Source organism: Ranitomeya variabilis, chromosome 6 (assembly GCF_051348905.1).
Source record: "Ranitomeya variabilis isolate aRanVar5 chromosome 6, aRanVar5.hap1, whole genome shotgun sequence".
NCBI classification, from domain to species: Eukaryota; Metazoa; Chordata; class Amphibia; order Anura; family Dendrobatidae; genus Ranitomeya; species Ranitomeya variabilis.
The window spans coordinates 121,436,969-121,461,047 of NC_135237.1; the positions used below are offsets into that span (position 1 = coordinate 121,436,969).

Consider the following 24,079-nt stretch of genomic DNA (forward strand, 5'->3'; position numbering starts at 1 on the left):
TACAGTTAAGTCAAGAAGCTTGTAGAGTGCGTGTTAACACGCATGTCATACCCATAGAAGAGTGTTCACATGTGAAACGGTCGACATCTGGCTGCATACTGCAAGCTCCCTGACTTACACGTATGTTTTAAAGGAATCCAATGAAGAATTAAATTTTTACCCCAAATCATGAGTGCCGCTACATCTTGAAAATCACTATTCCACCCCAATGATGACATCACTCTCCCTGCAATCATGGAGAAAATTTACTTTTTCCCTTATAAGGGCAGTACCAAACTGATTTCTCTAATAGAAACTACCCTGCTAGTCCCTATACATTCTTACACATGTGTTTCCTCTAGTGAAGAGTCTTTAAGGCTTTAGTATTAAGGGAACTATGCTGCTAATAATGGTTGGATAGGTCAGTTTTCTTGCTTCCCAAGTTCCAACCGACATGTATGTACATGTTCTAGAGCACTGAAAAATAAAATCATAATTTGTCTGATCCTGCAACTTTTATTTTATTTTATTTCACATCTAAGCAATTGCCAGTGAAGTCCAGATGTGATCTGTAGGAGACTATATGGACCATGGTGGTACATTTAGGCCACATAGGGTGCTCACATTACCACGAATTACTGAGCTACATGCAACTTGGCATTTACATATTAAAAAACAGCTCCTGGGACACTTTGTAGAAATGGCTGTACTACTACTGTAGTTCCACAATTAATCCATAATGAACTGTAAGTGAAATTGCACGTCATATTCCAAGCCTAAAATATCAAACTGTATACGCCATTACAAAACATTTGCACAGTATTGGACCACTAGACAGAAGTCCAGCTACAGGTGTTCCAATTACCTCATTCCACCACTCTTAAAAGCTATCATTGTGCAGAGCAAGATGACAATGGAGGCTGACATAATAAATAGTAGCAATTCTCCTCTGGTCTTCATTCCAGGTACTCCAACCACGTTGTGCTACATTTATTTGATCATAGAAACTAGTGTTACAGTAATTTCTCCAATGTGTCCTAGAAGCCATTTTTCAACTGGGCTGGTGCACCATGCTGGTGCATCTGTGAGTGGCTTGCATGAACAAAGCTTGTTCCTATGTCCTGCAGTGTCTCTGGACTTGTCTCCTATCAAACACATATGGGACATCATTGGTAGTCAATTGCAATGCAACTGCCAGCAGCAGATCTTGATGATTTGCACGCTCGAATGCATTCCGCATGGCAGAACATTACTCAGAAAACAATTAATAATTTAATTGATATCATGCCAAGCAGAGTGAGTGGATCAGGCAAAATTTTAATTTGCTTGTTCATGCTGATTTTCCCAGAAAATTCAATTCAAAGTTATTTTCTGAAAATTTAATGTGCCTTATTATGCCATGGGGTCTCTCCAGACACTACAGAATTATAAATGAAAGATGTAAAAAATAAAAGAAAATTCTTATACTCACCTTACCGCTCACCTCTGTGGCTCTCCACTCCTAGCCATATCACTTGATCACTACCACTGAAACAGAAATTCCCACGCCTTTCATGATAGGCACATACATTCAGATCTGATGAGTCCTATGAGGTTTTCTGCTCAAAAGGATCACAATGTCATGACTTTACATGCTCTGTGACATTATGCGAACAAGTGCATCTATTTCTTCTGTGGCACTCATCCTTGATACTGAATACAGTGGGTACAAAAAGTATTCAGACCCCTTTTTTAACTCTTTGTTTCATTGTAGCCATTTGATAAATTCAAAAAAGTTCATTTTTTTCTGATTAATGTATGCTCTGCACCCCATCTTAACTGAAAAAAAACAGAAATGTAGACATTTTTGCAAATTTATTAAAAAAGAAACCTAAAATATCACATGGTCATAAGTATTCAGACCCTTTGCTCAGTATTGAGTAGAAGCACCCTTTTGAGCTAGTACAGCCATGAGACTTCTTGAGAATGATGCAATAAGTCAATAAGTTTTTCACACCTAATTTGGGGATGCTCTACCATTCTTCCTTGCAGATCCTCTCCAGTCCCATCAGGTTGGATGGTGAACGTTGGTGGACAGCCATTTTCTGGTCTCTCCAGAGATGCTTAATTGGGTTAAGGTCAGAGCTCTGGCTGGGCTAGTCAAGAATGGTCACAGAGTTGTTCTGAAGCCACTCCTTTGTTATTTTAGCTGTGTGCTTAGGGTCATTGTCTTTTTGGAAGGTGAACCTTCAGCCAAGTCTGAGGTCCAGAGCACTCTATGAGAGGTTTATATCCAGGATATCTCTGTACTTGGCTGCATTCATCTTTCCTTCAATAGCAACTAGTCACCCTGTCCCTGCAGCTGAAAAACACCTCCATAGCATGATGCTGCCACCACCATGTTTCACTGTTGGGATTGTATTGGGCAGGTGATGAGCAGTGCCTTTTATTTTCCACAGAATTATCACCAAAAAGGTCTATCTTCATCTCACCAGACAAGAGAATCTTATTTCTCATAGTCTGGGAATCCTTCATGTGTTTTTTAGCAAACTCTATGTGGGCTTTCATATATCTTGAACTGAGGAGAGGCTTCTGTCGGGCCACTCTGCCATAAAGGCCCGACTGGTGGAGTGCTGCAGTGATAGTTGACTTTGTGGAAATTTCTCTCATCTTCCTACTGCATCTTTGGAGCTCAGCCACAGTGATCTTGGGGTTTTTCTTTACCTCTCTTACAAAGGCTCTTCGTTCACGATTGCTCAGTTTGGCTCGAAGGCCAGGTCTAGGAAGACTTCTGGTGGTCCCAAACTTCTTACATTTAAGGATTATGGAGGCCACTGTGCTCTTATGAACCTTGAGTACTGCAGAAATTCTTTTTTAACCTTGTCCAGATCTGTGCCTTTCCACATTTTGGTCTCTGAGCTCCTTGGCCAGTTCCTTTGACCTCATGATTCTCATTTGGTCTGACATGCACTGTGAGCTGTGAGGTCTTATATAGACAGGTGTGTGCCTTTCCAAATAAAGTCCTATCAGTTTAATAAAACATATCTGGACTCCAATGAAGGAGTAGAAACACCTCAAGAAGGATCACAAGGAAATGGACAGCATGTGACTTACATGTGAGTGTCTGAGCAAAGGGCCTGAATACTTATGACAATGTGATAGTTCAGCTTTTCTTTTTTATTACATTTGCAAATATTTGTACATTTCTGTTTTTTTCAGTCATGTGGTGCAGAGTGTACATTAATGAGAAAAAAAATGAAAATTTTTGAATTTACCAAATGGCTACAATGAAACAAAAAGTGAAAAATTTAGAGGGGTCTGAATACTTTTCGCACCCACTTTAAATTGAGATGTTTTGAAAATTTTGTTTTAATTATTTCATGGTTTGCACTGCCTTAACAAGTCTATCAATCTTTTAAAATACATAATTCAATGGCATTTCCTTCTTGCTGTTGCAGTTTCATTGTTGTGGAATTTACTTTGATAGAATCCAATTTTTCTTAAAAAAAAGAGATACCCAATCCCGCACTCTACATTTAATCAAATCATCTCAAATTGGGGAAATTACAATTTCGGACCATGCCCCTATCTTCCTGGAGATAATAATCTCCACCTTACCTAGAGCTACCATGACCTGGCGACTAAACAAATCATTGCTGGATAACCCCAAAAATGTGAATAGGTTAAAAACCACCATTTCTCGTTTCTTTGATGAAAACATTAACACCAGGCAAATATCTCCCATCATCTGGGAAACACATAAGGCCGTCCTCAGAGGGGAGCTTATTTCTTTAAGCTCGTATATTAAAAAGCAGAGAGATAAAGAAATTCAGTCTCTTCTCCACCAAATTAACATATCAGAGCGTACTCACAAAACCACCAGATCGAGCGAGTCTCTTCAATAACTTATTTCCCTCCGCAACAAACTCAAGGATTTGTTAAACGTGAAATCAGCAAAACTGTTCATGTACTGCAGACATCGCTTCTACATGCATGGTAACAGAAGTAGCAAACTTACTACACAGTTGCTTAAACGGCAAAAAGAAAAGAAATTTCTTAAATATATTCTCACTAAGTGTTATGATCTGGTGGCCTAAGAGCAGCATGAGATGTACTCTGGAGAAGGTGGTACCTGTACTGACCGCAGACCCTGAACTTAACACCGCAACTAGAAGTAGCCGTGGAATGTACCTAGCGCTTCCTAGACATCTCAACACAGCCGGAGAATTAATTACCCCTAGAGATAGAAAAGGGAAAACTATCTTGCCTCAGAGAAAATCCCCAAAGGATAGACAGCCCCCCACAAATATTGACTGTGAGAGGAGAGGGAAAAAACATACACAGACTGAAATCAGAATTTAGCAAAGGAGGCCACTTCTAGCTAAATAGAAAGGATAGGACAGAGTACTATGCGGTCAGTATTAAAACACTAGAAAATATCCATCACAGAAAATACTAAATCTCCACAGCTAACTAAAGATATGGAGGGTATATCTGCATCTCCAGAGATACCAGCTTGGCTAAACAAATCCTTATACAGACCAATCTGGACAAGACAAAAACATGGAAAAGAACTGAACAATAAGGCCACAGCATGTGGACAGCAAAAAATCAAGGCCAGAACTTATCTTTGTTGAAATGAACTGCAAAGCAGGAGAGACCAGGCAGAGATGTGAATCCTCCAGGAACAATGGACAACTGGCACTGACTAAAGGGTGAAGCAAGACTAAATAGCCCAGTCAGATTTGCAAAAAGTGAACACACCTGATAAATGCTGCGATTCAGAGACAGCAGCGCTACCACTTACAACCACCGGAGGGAGCCCAAGAGCAGAATTCACAACACTAAGACAAACAAGAGAGTTGTGGACTCTAGGGAAATTGCTGAGACCTTCCGCCAATATTACGAATCTCTTTATAATCTGCCCCCCTCTGACGACATGAAAGACTGTTCAATGGCCATAACCAAAATTCAAAACTTCTTGGCTCCTCTCTCTCTTCTGACAATCTCCCCTAAGGATTGTGACACACTTCTTGCTTAAGTCACACTAAAAGAGGTAGAAGACACTTTAAAAGCTACCCCCAATGGTAAATCTCCCGGTCCTGACGGTTTCCCGGTGGGATAATATAAAAAAATTTCTGACATCCTTCTTCCCCACCTAGTAAATCTCTTCAATTCCTTCTTTAGAGGGATGACCCCCCCCCCCCCGCCAGGCGCTGGAAGCCTACATTGCTATTATACCTAAAGAGGGGAAAGATGACAGCCTCTGCAGTAATTACCATCCCATTTCATTACTCAACACCGACCTCAAATTGTGGGCTAAAATATTGGCCTCAAGAATCAATAAAGTACTAGGTGGGATTATACGCCCTGATCAGGTGGGTTTTGTGAGAGGCCGTGAGGGCAAAGACAACTCTGTAAAGGTCCTGCACGCTATCTCCTATGCAAGGACAACTAGAACACCGCTAGCCATCCTGTCAACGGACGCTGAAAAAGCGTTTGACAGGATCAGTTGGCAATACATGGTCTGTACATTGCAAAAATTTGCCTTCCCGCCCCCTTTCATAGAAGCCATCATGTCCCTTTATGTGGACCCATCTGCTAGAGTCGGGGTAAATGGAATCTTCTCGGAGCCCTTTAAAATACGAAATGGCACCAGACAGGGCTGTCCTCTTTCCCCTGCCCTCTTTATCGTAGTAATGGAGACTCTGATGAAAAGGATTAGACAAGACACCGACATTAAAGGTCTTAAGGTGGGTGGGACAGAGGTCAAGGTAGCTGCCTTCGCTGACGATCTTCTACTTTTAACCACTAATCCAAGATCATCTCTTCCCAGGTTTATGTCACTACTCGCAGAATTTGGTGAGATCTCTAATTTTAAAATAAATATGAATAAGTCAGAAGCTTTAAACGTCTCAGCAAATACCTCAGATATCTCGATATTAAAAAAAGAATACCCCCTTCAACTGGCCTGTAAAAAAATTAAAATACCTCGGAATCTATTTAACGGCTGATCCTTCCTCCCTTTATAAGCATAATTACATCCCCCTTTTAGCTAACCTACAACTAGACTTAAAAAAGTACGACCTACCATATATTTCCTGGATAGGTAGGATAAACGTCATAAAATCCTATATCTTTCCAAAAATTTTCTATATCATGAATATGGTACCTATAACTCTTCCTAACTCTTTTTTCCTTTCGATTCACCAATTGGTCTCTCAGTTTGTGTGGAAGTATAAAAAAGCTAGACTTCCTCTAAAAATCCTTTCTCTACCCAGGGGTGAAGGTGGTCTCGGCTTGCCTGACTTTCGCACCTACCACAAAGCAATCCACCTTGCTAGATGGATAAACTTAGTTAAACCTAACCCAGATAATGTAAACACGCAACTTGAACTGTCCCTGTTGGGTAGGGAGGCCGACCTTTATCTCTGGACATCTACTATCCCCCCGAAACAAAAATTGGATGACATAATTCTCAACACCTTATCTATTAGACGTACCCTTATCCCAAACCATCTTCCATTTTGCCTTTTTCTTGACAATATCCCGCTCAAAGTTACCCCCTGGCTAATGGACCCCAGTTACCAAGATGCCTTCGGCCTTTGGGACTCCCTGCCTAATGTCACAGTTTCCCAATTTTTGTCCAAACAAGTTCCATCCACTGACAACTGGCCGTCTAACGCGACAAAACAACCCTCCAACTTCCTTCAGAAAAACCATATTCGCCATATCATGTCGAAACTTAAATCAATTGAGTCAACCCTCTGACTGGTTATGGCTTGAATTCCTGGTTAGACTGAATTCGCCAATCACCAGATTGGTTTCTAAGTTATATGCAAACCTCTGTAAGACCCCAAATCAATTTAAACCCCTATATCTCTCTTCCTGGGAGGCAGAATTAAAAATTACACTATCCCCCCGAGAAACCCAACAGGTACTTGCTAACTCCCACGGGTTCTCTAGATGTATTTTATTACAAGAGAACGCATTTAAAATCCTTTCTAGGTGGTACAGGACCCCTGAGCGACTATTCCACTTAGGACTAATTGACTCTCCGTTGTGTTGGAGATGTTCCCAATCTGTAGGGACTATACTACATATCTTTTGGCATTGCCTGGGACTATCACAATTCTGGTCCGACATAAATAAATCTCTACACAGTATGGGCCTAATGTCGCAAGACCTGACTCCACAGGATGTATTGCTCTCCCTCCCGTCCACATCTTTTAAACCAGGGAAACATGAGCTGCTCCCCATTCTAGTCGCATCTGCTAAACATCTGATTTCTACACATTGGAGGCAACCAGCTCCCCCAACGCTGAAAGACTGGACTTTAAAGGTTCAAGACCTATTTCTCTTGGAAGAACTTTCTCGTTGGGAAACTCGCTCCCACGAGAAATTCTAAAACTCTTGGCTTCCCTGGATTAAATTCTCATCCCACTCTGGCGGTCTCGGCCGCCCCTCCTCCTGAATCCATCTCTACTTATTGACATGCTTTGCTATACGCAATTTTAGTTCCCCCCCTCTCCCCCTTCCGGGGTCCTATGATACGGCGCCGTGGCCATGCCCACCATCTTGGCCATCCTGCCACTTCACCTAATTTTTCTTCTTATTGAGCCTTTTGTCCTTCCTCACTACCAGTATTGATTAAATTGCTTACGCTAACTCCTTCCGTCACTTCCTATAGCCTTTATTTTCTTATTTTACACGTTTAATAACTCAAGTTTTGGCTATTCTTTCCAGACCTGAACCAGTTCATTCATGTTTTTATGCTCACTTGTCTTCTTTCAGATATAATTGCATTGATTTCCTGTATCTTCTAATGCATCTTAGTCTGTTCTGAATCAACATTTATTTGATTTTTATTTGTGAGCATATATGTTTTGATTTCTGTTTATGTTATTTGAAAACTTAAATAAAGAATTTAAAAAAAAAGAGATACCAGAGCTGATACAGTTAACAGTTTCTTTGTTTACTTTTTTCCTTTTTCTGATTAAAATCTGATGTTTCTTCTAACTACCTATCCATATTTTACCATGTACTGAAGACAAAATACTAAATTATAATAAGTCACATTTTGCTTTGTTTAGAATGCTGTATTAAATTATATTATGTATATTTGCATCTGTATAGTATATGACTGCTGCTGCACCTATGCAAGGGACCTATATCCCCCAGTATACTCCTGTGCCTCCAACAGCTGTTCAAGTTGAAGTAAGTATGCTACATGTACATAAAAAGTTGTATGTCCAATGTCCAAAAAGTCCAATAATGCGAAGAGATTAAGTACAAGTTTCATTGTAGTTTGATTTTCTTCAACTGTTTAAATATATATTTTAGGACAATTTAACTACCATCGTGCTTAAAAAAGCACTTGCATCAAAGTTTTTATCCTCTTAATATATTTCAATCATTGTATTATATAGCACTGCATATTTTGCCTTTCAACCCATTTCATTCTTCTCTTTTCCATTACGTCTATGATATCATTTGATTAACAACTAACTAGCTGAATCTATCTAAGCTATATGTAGAAACAGGAGGTACATTTTTCCTGTATGAGTCACAGTCACTGCAAAAGCTCCTGGCAGAGATGAGAAGCAGAGCAGCTAAGTCAGGATTTGAAGAGGGGAATGATTAATGCAGGGACAAGAGACTTCCTGTTTCTGAATAATGATGGATACTTTATGTTTCTGAATTGATATTGTCGTATGTCATAAGCTGCTGTCTTGCTTTCATTGGGTTGTTGTTACTAAAAAAAACCTGTAAATATCTTTTGTATTTTATTTCTTTTTTTAGGGTGTTGTTGCTGATACCTCGCCACAAACAGTACCATCTTCATCACAGGAAGCAAGTGGACAGCAGCAACAGATAGAAACAAATAATGAACATGTACCGGCATACTCCTACCAACAATCCAAGTAAACAACTGGTAAACTACAATCCCATTTCTCTATATAAAACACCTATTTCCTGAAATCATTACTAAATTATTAAAACATATCTTTGATTATGCAAGTGGATATTTCACTAGATATGTGGTAATCACTTAAAGTATTAAATAGATTCCTTTGACCTAACGAGGCTGAAGTAATTAGAAAAGTCCATGCCCGAATGGCTACACAATTCTTTTCAAAAGTTTTCAGCTCATTTTAATGTAAAATTGGAAATTGTTTCAGAAATGATAAGGGAACTAACATTCTAACATGGGTTTTAAAATAAGTCCGCCAGCCTTATCAGGTCTTCGAGAACTGTTTAATCTTGAATACAGTTTAATATAAACTTGAACTTGATGACAAATTCTATGAGTTATATTTTTTGAAAACAAAAACAAAGAAAAAACAAATTAAACATTAATGAGAGAACTGTGCAAATCTTTCCTGCAATGTACATAACATATTTTCATACACTAAAGACACAGAACGGATAACTTGTTTTCAAGCAAAACTGAAAGTGCATAAGTATTTCTAATTCAATTCATAAAATTAAAAAATATTCAAGCATTTTATTTGCATTACTATATATAGTAAAGCAATATTTGGTCCTCTGGTCTGCAATCAAATCAATTTGCTCATCTCTACTTTTTGGTGTTTGCTGACTCTGTCTACAGACTATGGCCTGATTCATCAAGACTGGTGGTGTTTATGCTGATCTCCACGGGGGGACATTCTAGAGTCAGATGGCTCTGATTCATTACAAGGTGCATGCCTCTTAATGAGTCAGGAGCATCTGACAAGTGGTGTGTGAGTTGCTACAAATCTTACTCCAGTCGAGGCCTGGAGTAAGATGACTGGGATAAGAAACACCACAGCTGGTCATGAAATAGGCAAGCTGTCCCCACACACTCCTTAGTTCTGTCCACAATCGCGGTGCTGGGTGAAATTGGCTTAAAAATGGTAAAAGTCACAACATTTTGGGACTTTTCAATGCAATTTACTGTAAAACTTTGGTATAATCACTTTGATGAAGCGGGACCTAACTCTGTAAGACAAATACAATTAGAATGCTGAAAATGTTAACCCCTTCATGACATATAATGTACATTTATGTCATATGTTACTGTATGCCCCTGACTTTGATGTGGGCTCACGCACCGAGTCCACATTTTTCCCAGCAGATGATGGCTGATTTAAACAGCCATCATGTGCCTTTTAGCAGCTGAGGGTGGAGCACAACTCCGCCCACTGTTTTTAACCTGTTGATTACTGCTGTCTATCTAACAGCCGCATTTAACAAGCGCAGGCAGGCGGGCACATCATTCCATGTGCCCGTTGACATGCCTGTGATGTGACCGCGGGACACCCATGGGTTGCCAAGACAGCCAGTGGTCTTTTGAAGACCTTTGTGCTTGTCATGACAATTCTCCTCTGAAAGCCAGCATTGTCTACCGCAAAATTGTATCAGTAAAAATGTTCACTTAGGGTGAAAAAAATAATCCCTAACAAAGCCCAATATTCCAAAAATTGAAAGTCTTACGCGTCTAAGAAAATTGCGACACAAGTAAAGGTTTTTTTTAATCTAAAAAAATATATATAGATGCTTGCAATCTTCCTAATCATACTGACCTGGATAATCATATTGCCAGGTCAGTTTTGCCGTAAACTTAGCATGGCAAATTTATAAAAGAAAAAATTGTTAAAATGCACTTTTTTTTTGCAATTTCGACACACTTGGAATATTTGCCTCACAAGACAAAATAACTTATGTCTTTCAAAAAGATAACTCATCCAGGAAATAAACAAGCTCTCAAAGAACTATATGGACAAAAAAAAATAAAAAAGTTATGACTAATGGAAGAAAGGGAGGATAAAACAGATAATTGCATGGTGGGATAAGGGGCTAAAGTAAGTTTGGGTTAGTCTTTTTAAATTGAAGGTGACACGATTTTTATTTATGTATTAATAATTATTGATTCTAAAATCAGTTCTTTTTAATACAAAATTAAATTCACTGTTTTAACTGTTTTTTTTAAACTGGGGGACGCCATTTGCATTTGCTGGTGTGTAGCAACAATTACACACCTCAAATGCGACAGCACTTGTACATAGGAATCTGTGGTCACTGTCCAACCACACCTTCTACACTGTGTCGGCGTCATGCTTTGACCCGGGGACCTCCCTTGAGCTATCCATGTCACAGATGTAGGAGGAGATTGGCACCTTTTTGTGATGTCCACAGGGTATGCTGCAGGCTATACTTTTCCCCCGTCACCGCTTAGAACTCAGCACGAGCTGAATGGTTACGGGAGCTGCTGAGCTGGAAGTGATGAAAGGAGATGCCGGGAGCGGAATTCCTGGATTAGGTGAATATCGGCTCACCACTAGACACCGTTTTCAGAGCACAGCAGTGTGATGATTTCTCTGCTTTACTCTAAACATGGCAGTAAGCTGTTAACTCTAAACTGACATATCAGAGCCGTTTATCTAATGCCCATCATGGTAACTATACAGGGCACATTATACTGTGTTGAGCATTATATGGGGCCATTATATTGTATTGAGCACTATGTGGAGTCATTATACTGTATGGTGCACTATATGGGGCCATTATATTGTACGGTGCACTATAAAAGGCATTATACTGTATGTGCCACCCATTGTACTATATAGAAGGCAATGTGGGACCCATTGTAATATATGGAGGACTATATGGGGAATTTAGTGGGTTTGATAGGATGAAAATTACTTTGTAAGAGCTGCAAAGTTAAAAGATATGTTATTCCGTGACCCCACTGAATATTATTTTTTAGGTGGGGTGGGGGGCAATTAGAACTTCTGCTATTGAGCCCTATAATTTTTATGCATGCCCCTGATGATAGCACTCAGATCCGTGCATCTAATGCCCATTGCATTAAACCACTGCTGCCATAAAAGTAGGCAGAGAGGGGTCACATATTTCTAAGGGAGAAGTAGTGTAAATCTGACACTGCTCTGACACTTCTATGGGGGCTGTAGTGTAATGTGCGACCCCGCTCTGCCTGCTTCTATGGGAGCAGTGGTGTAATGTATGACACCGCTCTGTCCACTTCTATGGGAGCATTGGTGTAATGTTTGGCCCTTTTCTGTCTACTTCTATGGAAATAGCAATGTAGTGGACAGAGTAAGGTCACACATTACACAACTGATCCCATAAAAGTGGACAAAGTGGGGTCACACATTACATCACTGCTCGCATAGAAGTGGATGGAGCGAGGTCAAATTTTACATACATTAGATACAAAGTATCTAATCTCATCCTATATGATACACTCTGTTACTTTAAGCATATCTAATCGCAGCATGTGATACACTCCATGTATCTAACCCCAGCTTATGATACAGCAAGCAGCACCAACTAACAGAATTGGTGCTGCTATCTGTCCTTGGTGACACTGTCTACTTATCTGTATCAATTTTCAGTCACCAACAAAATGGCTCTGCTCTGTGATCCTAAACTTCATCCTCTTATCTTTTTGCAAACACCCAGATGGGAAGGCGAGGAGTGACATCACACACAAGTGAGCAGATCCCACCCACACTTACTGCAGTCGTAATGTGAGCTAGTTGTACACTAGGTTTTCATGGCAAATTTCAGCAGCTGCTTCCCCTAGTGTTTAAATGTGGAAAATATCATACCTTTTTAATTCATTTTTCATATTTTACTTCAATAAAGACAAATGATAGTTTGCTTTTTTTTCTTTAAGAAAACATTAACATTTTACATTTTTTCAATTGTTGAAAACATTTTTTATGACACCTTCCCTTAATTTTTTTCCCAAGATTAACACAAATGACCTCAAGCCTATTGAAAATAAATGTTTTTTTCGTATTCTACCACAACCCTTTGTCCCATACCTAATGTATATGTGAATGAAAACTTAAAGGGAATCTGTCAGCAGGTTTTTTGATGCCATGTCTGAGAGCAGTCTGATGTAGGCAAAGAGAAGCAGAATCCAATGATGTATCACTTAGATTACTGGGTGCAGCTGTTCTTAAACAATCAGAGTTTTTAGTTTGAACATGAAGCACAGCTTAGGAAGCTAACCCCACCAACACCAGGCTTTGTATACACAACCTTCATAGACAAAGGAAACCATACTACAATAGGGTTTACAAAATCTGTGAAAACACAGGAAACTTACTACAATAGGGTTTACAAAATCTGCAAAAACACAGGAAACAATAATACAATAGGGTTAACAAAATCTGTGAAAACACAGGAAACAATAGACAGTAAGTTGCCTATCGCAGGAGGGAGGGTGTGGGACAAGGGATCACCAACCAGCTAGTCAAAGCAATGATAAGCTACTAGCGATAAACAATTATTGAAAATAAACAAAATATCGGAGCTTGATAAGAAAGCCATCACTGAAATCTGTTTTAACCCCTATAGTATGCTGTCTTCAGATTACATAGCAAAAGCCTGATGACAGATTCTCTTTAATACTTTACATCAGCCTCTTTTATCTGATATTGTAACCCAGCCCTATTACAGTGGAACAGACTTATCAGTAAGCTTTGACATTGTGCAAGGATAGTAGCAGGAATGTTTCTAGAGAGAAAAAGCAAATATTTTTCCTGAATTTGCTAAATCCTTTTAATTTCTAATGTACAGGGTGGGCCATTTATATGGATACACCTAAATAAAATGGGAATGGTTGGTGATATCAACTTCCAGTTTGTGTCACATTAGTATATGGGAGGGGGAAAACTTTTCAAGATGGCTGGTGACCATGGTGGCCATTTTGGATTTTTTTCAATGGGAAGAGGGTCATGTGACACATCAAACTTATTGAGAATTTTGTAAGAAAAACAATGGTGTGCTTGGTTTTAATTTATCTTTATTCGTTCATGAGTTAGTTACACATTTATGAACACTTATAAAATATGTTCAAAGTGCTGCCCATAATGTGGTGGTGCACCTTCTTGGATGTCAGATCTGAGCATTCCTACATGAACAGTTTCCTGGAATGTGGATTGGTCATCGTGGGCCAGTGAATGGCCACCAAGGTCTCCCGATCTGACCCCCTTAGAATTTTATCTTTGGGGTCATCTGAAGGCAATTGTCTATGCTGTGAAGATACGAGATGTGCAGCATCTGAAACAACGGATACTGCGAGCCTGTACTAGCATTTCTTCTGCAGTGTTGCTATCAGTGTGTCAAGAGTGGGAGAAGAGGGTTGCATTGACAATCCAACACAATGGGCAGCACTTTGAACACATTTTATAAGCGGTCATAAACTTGTAAATAACTCATGAAAGAATAAAGTTATGTTAAAACAAAGCACACAATTGTTTTTCTTGCGAAATTCTCAATAGGTTTGATGTGTCACATGACCCTCTTCCCATTGAAAAAAATAAAGTTGGATCCAAAATGGCCAATTTCAAAATGACCACCAGGGTCTCGACCCATCTTGAAAAGTTTTCCCCTTCCCATATACTAATGGAACACAAACAGGAAGTTGATATCACCAACCATTCCCATTTTATTAAGGTGTATCCATATAAATGGCCCACCCTGTATAATAGGTTTTCAAAGCATGAAATGTAGCAGAATCTCATTTTTTTAACAATATAATTTATGTTTGTTCTCATATTTCCTGCAGACAATAAAACAGGACTGAAGAATGTTGGTCTGAAGAACTTTGCCTTGAATGGAGACGCTTCATTAAGAAGTTGACTTCCTCTTTGCACAGGCATCAAACACAAGCTTTTTTTTATTTTTGTTTTTTTCTAACTCGCTCAACAGTGTTTTTTATGTGCTGTGCAAAAAAAAACAAACAAACAAAAACAAAACAATGGAAAGAAAAAATGTTCTGTTATGTAGTTTGACAATTTTATTTTTGCTACTCTTTCTTAATGAATACACACCAAGAAAAACACAATGCTGGGTCATCGTTTCATCTGGAACTTGATGAACATTGAAATCTGAAGATGTACAGCAGATAGTACAGACATTTGGGAACAATGGAACCAATGTCAAGGGGCAGCACTTCAGATGGAACCATTACTGTCTTCCTCTAATTAAGCTAAACAGTCTTTTTCTTGTGTTTTGTTTCAAACATCTTTCTTTTTTTTTAATTTCTTCTTCCATAGGAATGATTATCATGAATTTGAATTGCCTTAATTTTAAGGATGTCAGAAGATTCCAGATAAAGAAATCAGCATCCAGATGGGACATAAGGCATGAGATTCCGCATTTTAATTGTACTCCACAACTGTTGACGTTTCACATGGGTTTATAGGGTTAACATATATGTACAGATTGACATGAGATAAATTTCTTCTTTTGAAGAAATGTTTTGCTGGAAAAAAAAATTGTGGCGTCTGCAATTAAAAGAAAAGTCTGGACTTCTATGAACTTTATTGTAAATGTTAATACAAAAATACTATAGTTAGCTGTAGCTTTTTACAGTGGGGTAAATGAACTAAAAAACAAAAACAAAACAAAAAACAACAAAAACACAAAAAAACAACTGCATCTGGAAGAAATGCAGTCTTTCTGTTGAATGCTGTTTTTTTTATTTCATTTTTTTCAGTTTATTTACAAAGCGTGATTGCTAGCAAAGACATTAGCGCTTTCTATCTGTAATCTTTTTTTATAAGCTTTACGAGATTTTTAGTCAGCTTTGCTTGTCATATTGCAAAAAAAAGAAAACCTTAACAATTGTAAAATTAGGAGTTTATGGGTAAAAACAAATTGAGAAAAAAAGCAATAGCTAGAAGAAATTGTTGACAATTTCTGTAGTATTTCCGAGATGTGATCAAATGCAGCCAATGGATGGCCAATTTTATACCAAAGATGAAGTGACACCCTAAATAAGATCTGAAGACAGTGTTTTATTTTACTTTGATTTTTTTATTTGACCAATATGGCCGGACCAACTCTTTCCTTCTCCACTGTTTAAACTATCTTCCATTGATATTCTGTGTGATGTGTACAATATTGTTTGCAAAATAATGGTAAGTTGGTAAAGCTGAACCCTGCTGATTGCTTAGCAGCTATCATTTACCTATGCCATGTCAAATCTTGTTTTTTTATAACATGACATTTTGTTTAAGTCTTCCTTATTTTTCTAACGAGACCTTTAAGTGATGTGGTATATGGCAACCTACTCTGTTTACATTTTAATCGTTGGCCATCATTTTTAGATGAACTATTGACAATCAGTTTATTGATATAGGCATAACTTATAACAATATGTTTTGGTGCATTTGACATCATTATCGTTTTCTCATTTTATCAAAAATTGATAAAAGGGCTAAAATACTAAATAGAAACTACCACCAACACTGTGTTTTTTTCTTTGTAACGCCAGACATCCTGTTTTGAATATGTCAAGATTTAGGCAAGATATTGCTCCATCGGTGATATCACTTACTCATGTAATTTCACTGGCTTTACAAGTTTCTAAATATTCAAAGTTTGTGTTCCTATAATAAATAAGCATTGCATCACTTGGGACTAACCTGAGAGACAAAAATACATTTTGGTGACAGTTTCTTTTCCAAAATACAAAGCCCTTTTTGAGACGTGTACATATAAAATGAACAGATAAGTATGTTTATATACACAGCAGTGTGAAAAAGTGTTTGCCCCCTTCCAGATATGCTATTCTTTTTCATGTTTGGTTCACTTAACTGTTTCAGATCACCAAACAAATTGAAATGTTAGACAAAGAAAACACAAGTAAACACAAAATGCAATTTTAAAAGAAGGTCTTTTTTTATTAAGGGAAAAAGAAATCCAAACCTACTGGGCCCTGTGTGAAAAAGTGATTTCCCCTAAACCTAATAACTGGTTGGGCCACCCTTAGCAGCAATAACTGCAATCAAGCATTTGCGATTACTGGCTATGAGTCTTTTACAGTGCTCCGGAGGAATTTTGGCCCATTCATCTTTGCAGAATTGTTGTAATTCAGCTACATTGGAGGGTTTCCAAGCATGAACCACCTTTTTAAGGTCAAACCACAGCATCTCAACTGTATTAAGATAAGAACTTGGACTAGGCAACTCCAAAGTCTTAATTTTGCTTTTCCTAAGCAATTCAGAGATGGACTTGCTGATGTGCTTTGGATCATTGTCCTGCTACATATCCCAAGTGGGCTGCAGCTTGAGGTCACAATCAGATGGCTGAAAATTAAAAGAAAATACCAGTCTAGAGGGAGTGTTGACTTAAAATCTTTAATCACAATGCGCTTCAACAGCCAATCGCTGTCTTCTTCAGGTGACAATAAGTAAAAGGATTAAAGGGAAGAAGGAAGTATTTAAAGGGATGGAAACCATTAGGAATTAAGGAAGGGAGGTGCAAAGGAGGGGAAGGGGGAAGGTACAAAAAGGTGATAAATAAACAAGTGAGGTAATGCACATTAGGAAACAATACAAAAACATTGCAAATAAATATCATAACCGAATAACAATCAGATGGCTGGACATTCTCCTTCAGGATTTTTGGGGAGACAGCAAAATTCATGGTTCCATTTACTACAGCAACTCTTTCAGGTCCTGAAGCATTAAAACAGTGCCAGACCATCACACTACCATCCCCATATTTTAGTTCTTTGGATGTTGCTGTGGGGCCTTTTTTGGCCTCTGAGTTGTCGCTGCATTCTTGGGGTAATTTCAGCTGGCCACTCCTGGGAAGGTTCACCACTATTCCATGTTTTCATCATTTGTGGATAATGGCTCTCACTGTGGTTCGCTGGAGTCCTAAAGCTTTAAGAAATGGCTTTATAACCTTTAACAGACTGATAGATTTCAATTACTTTGTTTATCATTTCTTCCAGAATTTATTTCTATTGGGGCATGATGTCTAGCTTTAGATGATCTTTTGGTCATCTTCGTTTTGGCAGGCAGATCCTATTTAAGTGATTTCTTGATTGAGAAAAGGTGTGGCAGTAAACCGGCCTGGGTGTGCCTAGGGAATTTGAATTCAATTTCCCAAAGATGTGATAAACTACATTTCATTTATGTTTCAAGGGGAGGGCAATCATTTGGGGATTTCTTTTTCACTTAAAAATAAATACCTTAATTTAAAGGTTAATTTTGTGTTTACTTGTATAATCTTTGTCTAATATTTAAATTTGCTTGGTGGTCTGAAACACTTAAATATAACAAACATGCAAAAGAATAGGAAATCAGTAAGGGACAAACACTTTTTCACACTACTGTATATATATATATATAATGGGTGAAATAACTATTACATATGTCAAAAATGTTCTAAGTAAATATATTTCTAATGGTGCTATGTACATGCAATTCTCTCCAGATGTTGGAATTAATTCATTCTGTCCATGCAGGCAAATAAATAATGCCATAGATTAATACATTACATTATTACATTAAATAAATTAGGCTATGTGTACTAATGAGAAATGACAATGAAAAAAATATTGAACATACTTACTGATATTAATTTAATACTCAATACAGAAGCCTTTGTTGGTAATGACAGCTTCAAGATGCCATCTGTATGGATAAACTAGTCGCATGCATTGCTCAGATGCAATTTTGGCCCGTTCTTCCACACAAACATTCTTCAAATCCTGAAGGTTTTGTGGGCTCCGCCTATGAACTCTGAGCTTTAGCTCCTTCCATAACTTTTCTATTGTATTCAGGTTAGGTGATTGGCTGGGACATTCCAGCAGCTTTATTTTCTTATTTTGAAACCAATTGAGAGTCTACTTGGCTCTGTGATCATTATCTTACTGAAATGTCCATCCTCGTTTCATCTTCACTATCCTGGCAGATGTCAGTAGAAATTTCTTGAGAATGTCTCTTTACATTTATCCATTCATCCTTCCTTCAATTAAATGAATTTTGCAAGTGCCGTATGCTAAAAAACAGTCCCACACCATGATGTTCCCACCTACAAAATTCAGTATTGGTATGGTGTTTTTGAGGTGATGTGCAGTGCCATTATGACTTCAAACATGGTGTGTATTATGTATTATTCAATTTGGTCTCATCTGACCAGACTATATTCTCCCAATATTTTGCAAGCTTGTCTAAATGTTGTTAAGCAAACTTTAAATGCGCGTGACCATGCTTTCTGTTAAAGAATTAAGTGTTGCGTGGTGAGTGTGCAAACAGGCCATGGAGACTGAATACATTACTTATAGTTTTCTTTGAAACAATTGCACCTGCTGATTCCAGGTCTTTCTGTAGCTCTCCACAAGTGGTCCTTGGCTTTTAGACAACATTTCTGACAATTTGTTTCACTCCCCTGTCTGAAATCTGGTGGAGAGCATCTGCCCGTGTCTGGTTTATGGTGAAACAATGTTCTTTTCACTTCCGGATTATTGCACTGGAAACTTTGGTAGTTTAGAAATTCTTCTATAACCAATGCCATCAGTATATTTTGCAGCAATAAGGTTGAGAAGGTCTTGAGATAGCTCACTGGTTTTATACATCATGAGATGTTTCTTGTGTGGTGCCTTAGTAATGGGACATATTTATAAAGGCCATCACTTATATCAGCTGATATTATTTTTCACTAAGTGGCAGGATTGCTTTTTAATTACTGGTAGATTTCAGCTGATGTCATGACTTTTCATGGCTTTTTAACTTCTCTTTCTTCATGTATTCAATGCTTTGCACCCTTGCAATCTATCATTATTACACATAACTTAATTTATAAACATCTATGGTTTGATTTATTTGCCTGTGTGGATCGGATGTGGGTTAGTACTGACATCCGGTGAGAATTTCATGTCAATAGCACCTTCAGAAATATATTTACTTGGAAAATGTATTTATATCACAGTGGCTTCTAATCATATCAACGCCATGACAGATCAGTTTTAAAACAGATCTCAATGAACATGACAAATCCCTTTAACTTAATGTCAGCTTATCATCGTGTGTCTGACATGGCTTAGTTTTGATGGCATAAATAGCATTACAGACTACAGAGATTTTGCTATTGAAAATATCATAATCTCTAATGGGAATAAAATAATGTCAATGTAAATAGAGCATATGATATCTATACAGCTGACATATTAGATTGATCATATCTCACAGGTCCAGATTCAAAGAACCCTGTGACCTTTTCATATTGATATTTTTTCCCTTTATGTAAAATCATTTACAGCTTTCAATCCCAATTGATTTTATACAATTTTAATGTCAGTGACCATAACAAAACTGCACCTAAAAAAATATTAAGAAAAAGATAAAAACAACACGAACAAAAATGTATAGCTGAAGCAAAGTATCAGTAAGTTATAGAAAGGCATATATTTTAATCCCAATTAGTTTTCAGAAGGTGGAGAACATAGTGAAAGTATAGATTTTTAAATAATGGGCTTGTTCAAAATAAAAATGCACCATAAAATGTCGAGACTGTATAGATTAAGACTGGGTCAATTTGATAGCGACATAGATCTCTTAGCAGAGATTGCTATGTGCCGCTGCTATATCACAATGCACTGCAGTAGAATAGGGTTGCATAACAACTCCTATGGTACTATGGCAGTGACAAGTCACAAAAAACTGACAATGTCCAAATTTTGCTATTTAAGTGTACCCTAGAGGTCACAAAAAATTCTCTTGCATCTCTCCATTTCAAAATTTTCCTTGGTGCTGCAATATAGCAGTACAAAACAATCTTCGGCCATGTGAACTATGTTGTGGCAAAAGTCTTCATGCAACCTCGGTTTACGTGGGTACCATGAATAAAAGAGGTATATTTTTTTCAGACATATTTTATAATTTTATGTTTGTGTCAATGTCTCTGTATTTGCCATTTTTATAGAGTTGTATTCTTCTGGTTTCTTAAAGGGTACCTAAATATGTAATTTTCTTACTTGGTCGTAGTATTCCTAAATGTGGCATTTTTATTCTTTTTTGTGTGTTTTTTTGTGCACTTCTGCATTCTTGAAATATGACCACCTTTTCCTTGGTGTGCTCTCTAAGTAATTTAGCCTGGTTAGACAAGAGAAATTAATTTCTGTGTGGGTATCTTTATGAGGATGATGTCACTTAGGCTACTAAGAGTAGGATTACACTCAGGGCACAGAAAGGGAAAGAGTCCATATCTTAGGAACACGAAGAATAAAACTTGCCAGATTCAGGGGAACAGTAACATTTAGACCAGTTATGACATTTACAAATGTATCGCAAGTCAAAAACCCTTTCTAAAGAGTAACTAAACTGTTGCAAAAAGGATAGACTTTCTCCTAAAATAGTATTTGTTTTTTTGCGAAATGGGTGGGGGTCTCAGAACCCAGACCCCATCGGTCTGAAAGGTGTTAAAAGAATCTAGAGTTAAGTTAATCTATCGCTTCTATAAGCAATGGGAAAAACAGATGGGTTAATTCTGCCCTGCCAAAGTAAGAAGAATGATGGATGCCAATCTAAATAGTAAGTGGTTTATTTGTCAACGCGTTTTGAAGCATATATCTTTTTCAACAGGACAACCACGATAGTTTGTGGTTGTCCCGATGAAGAAGCTATATGCTTCGAAATGCGTTGATGAATAAACCACTTACTATATAGATTGGTATCCATCATTCTTTTTCCTACGACGGCACAGAGTTGACCCATCTGTTTTTTCCATTGCATATGCTTTAATCCCTCGGGGGTCTGCAGCAGCTTTAAGCGTTTTAGTGGTTTTGTGTGTACAACCCAAACCAAATAAGCGCAATTGTGCTATTTTCCTCCATATCTATTTTCCCAGAAAATGTCCTATTTGCGCTTTGTCTCCTTCTAGTCTCTTTCTCTCTTGAATCTGTCACTTCTGTCACTTTAACAGATATCAAGCTAATGTATTATATTATGCCTCCTACCTCTGTTATTGGTTTAGTATTTAATAGCCCTTTAAATCATAACAAAATTGGCAGACATTATTGTGTATCCCTTCATTTTGGGTAAAGATATATTTACCAAATCATAATTTAAATTCTTTCATACAAATGTGTCTTTTCTTACCTATGTCTTGGCTCAATATATGCCGAGATGAGTGACATGAGATGACAAAGTTTGTAAAAAAAACCCCATTATTTTAGCAAATGCCCATACTGGCTGTTTCTGTGTGTGTGGCCACCTTTGGGTCGATATATGAATTGCAGTTCAAGAATTTTGCTAAACCGTGGCAATGTTGTATTAAATTTAGTTTTATGACAAATTGGAATTCTTACTCAAATTCAAGACAAGGTAAGCATAGCTACATTTGAATATGTAAGATTTTCAACACATCAATAAGTAGTGAATCTGACATATAAAGAAAAAGAGGTACACGGATGTTGCCAAACTAACAACTAATGGGGAGATTCAATAGGATAATTGCCCCAGAATTCTGTCTCAAATTGAGCAAAAAAATCTGCATTTCATCTGTAAAATGTATTAAAGGGAACCTGTCACCCCTCCAGGCATTTGTAACTAAAAGTGCCAGCTTGTGCAGCAGTAATGCTGCATTCTGACAAGGTGGCTCTTTTAGTTTGGGTCCCTGGCACTGCTGCAATAATCGCTTTATTGAAGTTTGTCCCTCATACCTGTGAAATCGTCCGGGGGGCGGGTCTTTCCCCCCTAACCAGACGCCTCACAGCCTCACAGATAAGGCTTTCATCCTGCATCCTTTGCAATGTTCCTTTGGGGTTTTGACCGAACCTCCAGCAAAACAGGATTCAAGTAAATGTGATGACGCGGCCTTTGACTATAATGGTGCAGATGGAGTCACTGTGTGCTCTGTTATGTGCCATTTTCAGGCATTCTACTACATCTGGGTGTCCACTTCCAGCAGGCAGCATACACGCTAAAAAAGATGCCAAACAGAGCACACAGTGATTCCATCTGTACCATTATAGTCTATGGTCCCGTTGTCGCATTCATCTGAATCCCATTTTGTGGGGAGTTGGGATCTAAGATCCGACGGGACCACTGAACGAGTTGTTAAAGCAGCCTAATATGCATGAGGACCTCTTGACTCTCCCCAACATATGATGTCAGAGGAGATGGGGATCTGGTACAGTGGGGAAAACAAGTATTTGATATATTTCCGATTTTGCAAGTTTTCCCACCTGCAAAGAATGACGAGGTCTGTAATTTTTATCGCAGGTACACTTCAACTGTGAGAGACAGAATCCAAAATATAAACAGAAAATCACAGTGTATGATTTGTAAATAATTAAATTGCATTTTATTGCATAAAATAAGTATTTGATCACCTACCAACCAGCAAGAATTCTGGTTCTCACAGACCTGTTAGTTTTTCTCTAAGAAGCCTTTCTACCCTACCCTCATTGCCTGTATTAATTGCACCTGTTATAACTCATTACCCGTATAAAACACACCTGTCCACACACTCAATCAATCACACTCCAACCTCTCCACCATGGCCCAAGCCAAAGAGCTCTATAAGGACACCAGGGACAAAAGAAATCGTAGACCTGCACAAGGCTGTGATGGGCTATAGGACAATAGGCAAGCAGCTTGGTGAGAAGGCAACAACTATTGGTGCAATTATTTGAAAATGGAAGAAACACAGGATGACTGTCAATCTTCATCGGTCTATGGTTCCATGCAAGATTTCATCTCGTGGAGTAAGGATGATTCTGAGAAACACCAGGAATCAGCCCAGAACTACATGGGAGGACCTGATCAATTACCTGAAGAGAGCTAGGACTACAGTCTCAAACATTACAATTAGTAACACAATACGCCATCACAGAATAAAATCCTGAAGGGCACACAAGGTCCCTGAGTTCACGCCAGCACATGTCCAGGCCCATTTGAAGTTCCCCAATGACCATCTGCATGATCCGGAGGAGGCATGGCAGGAGGTCAGATGAGACCATAATATAACTTTTCTGGTATGAATTCCACTCGCTGTTTTTGGAGGAAGAAGGTTGAATACAACCCCAATAATACCATGCAGCACGGTGAAGGAAACATCATATTTTTGTGGTGCTTTTCTCCAAAGGGTACATAATGACTGCACAATATTGAAGAGAGCATGGATGGGGTCATGTATCCTGAGAGTTTGGCCAACAATCTCCTTCCCTCAGGAAGAGTATTGAAGATTGGTCATGGCTGGGTCTTCCAGAATGACAATGACCCAAAACTCACAGCCAGGACAACTAAGGAATGCCTAGCCAGTCTCCTAACCTGAACTCAATTTAAAATCTTTGGAGGGA

At 38.3% G+C, this 24,079-nt stretch overlaps 1 protein-coding gene across 2 annotated transcripts in view; it reads left to right on the plus strand.

Moving 5' to 3' along the window:
• RBMS3 (RNA binding motif single stranded interacting protein 3) overlaps window positions 1-21,240 on the plus strand; it is a 1,020,603-nt gene extending 999,363 nt beyond the window's left edge. The window contains exons 12-14 of one of the 2 annotated variants that reach the window (XM_077268961.1): window positions 8,095-8,175; window positions 8,761-8,893; window positions 15,036-21,240. In XM_077268961.1, the coding sequence (XP_077125076.1) occupies window positions 8,095-8,175; window positions 8,761-8,886 (207 nt within the window). In that variant the 3' untranslated portion in view covers window positions 8,887-8,893; window positions 15,036-21,240. Of the gene's footprint in view, window positions 1-8,094; window positions 8,176-8,760; window positions 8,894-14,545 lie in introns of both variants that reach the window. The other variant, XM_077268960.1, reaches the window with a different exon arrangement.
• The last annotated feature ends 2,839 nt before the right edge of the window (window positions 21,241-24,079 follow it).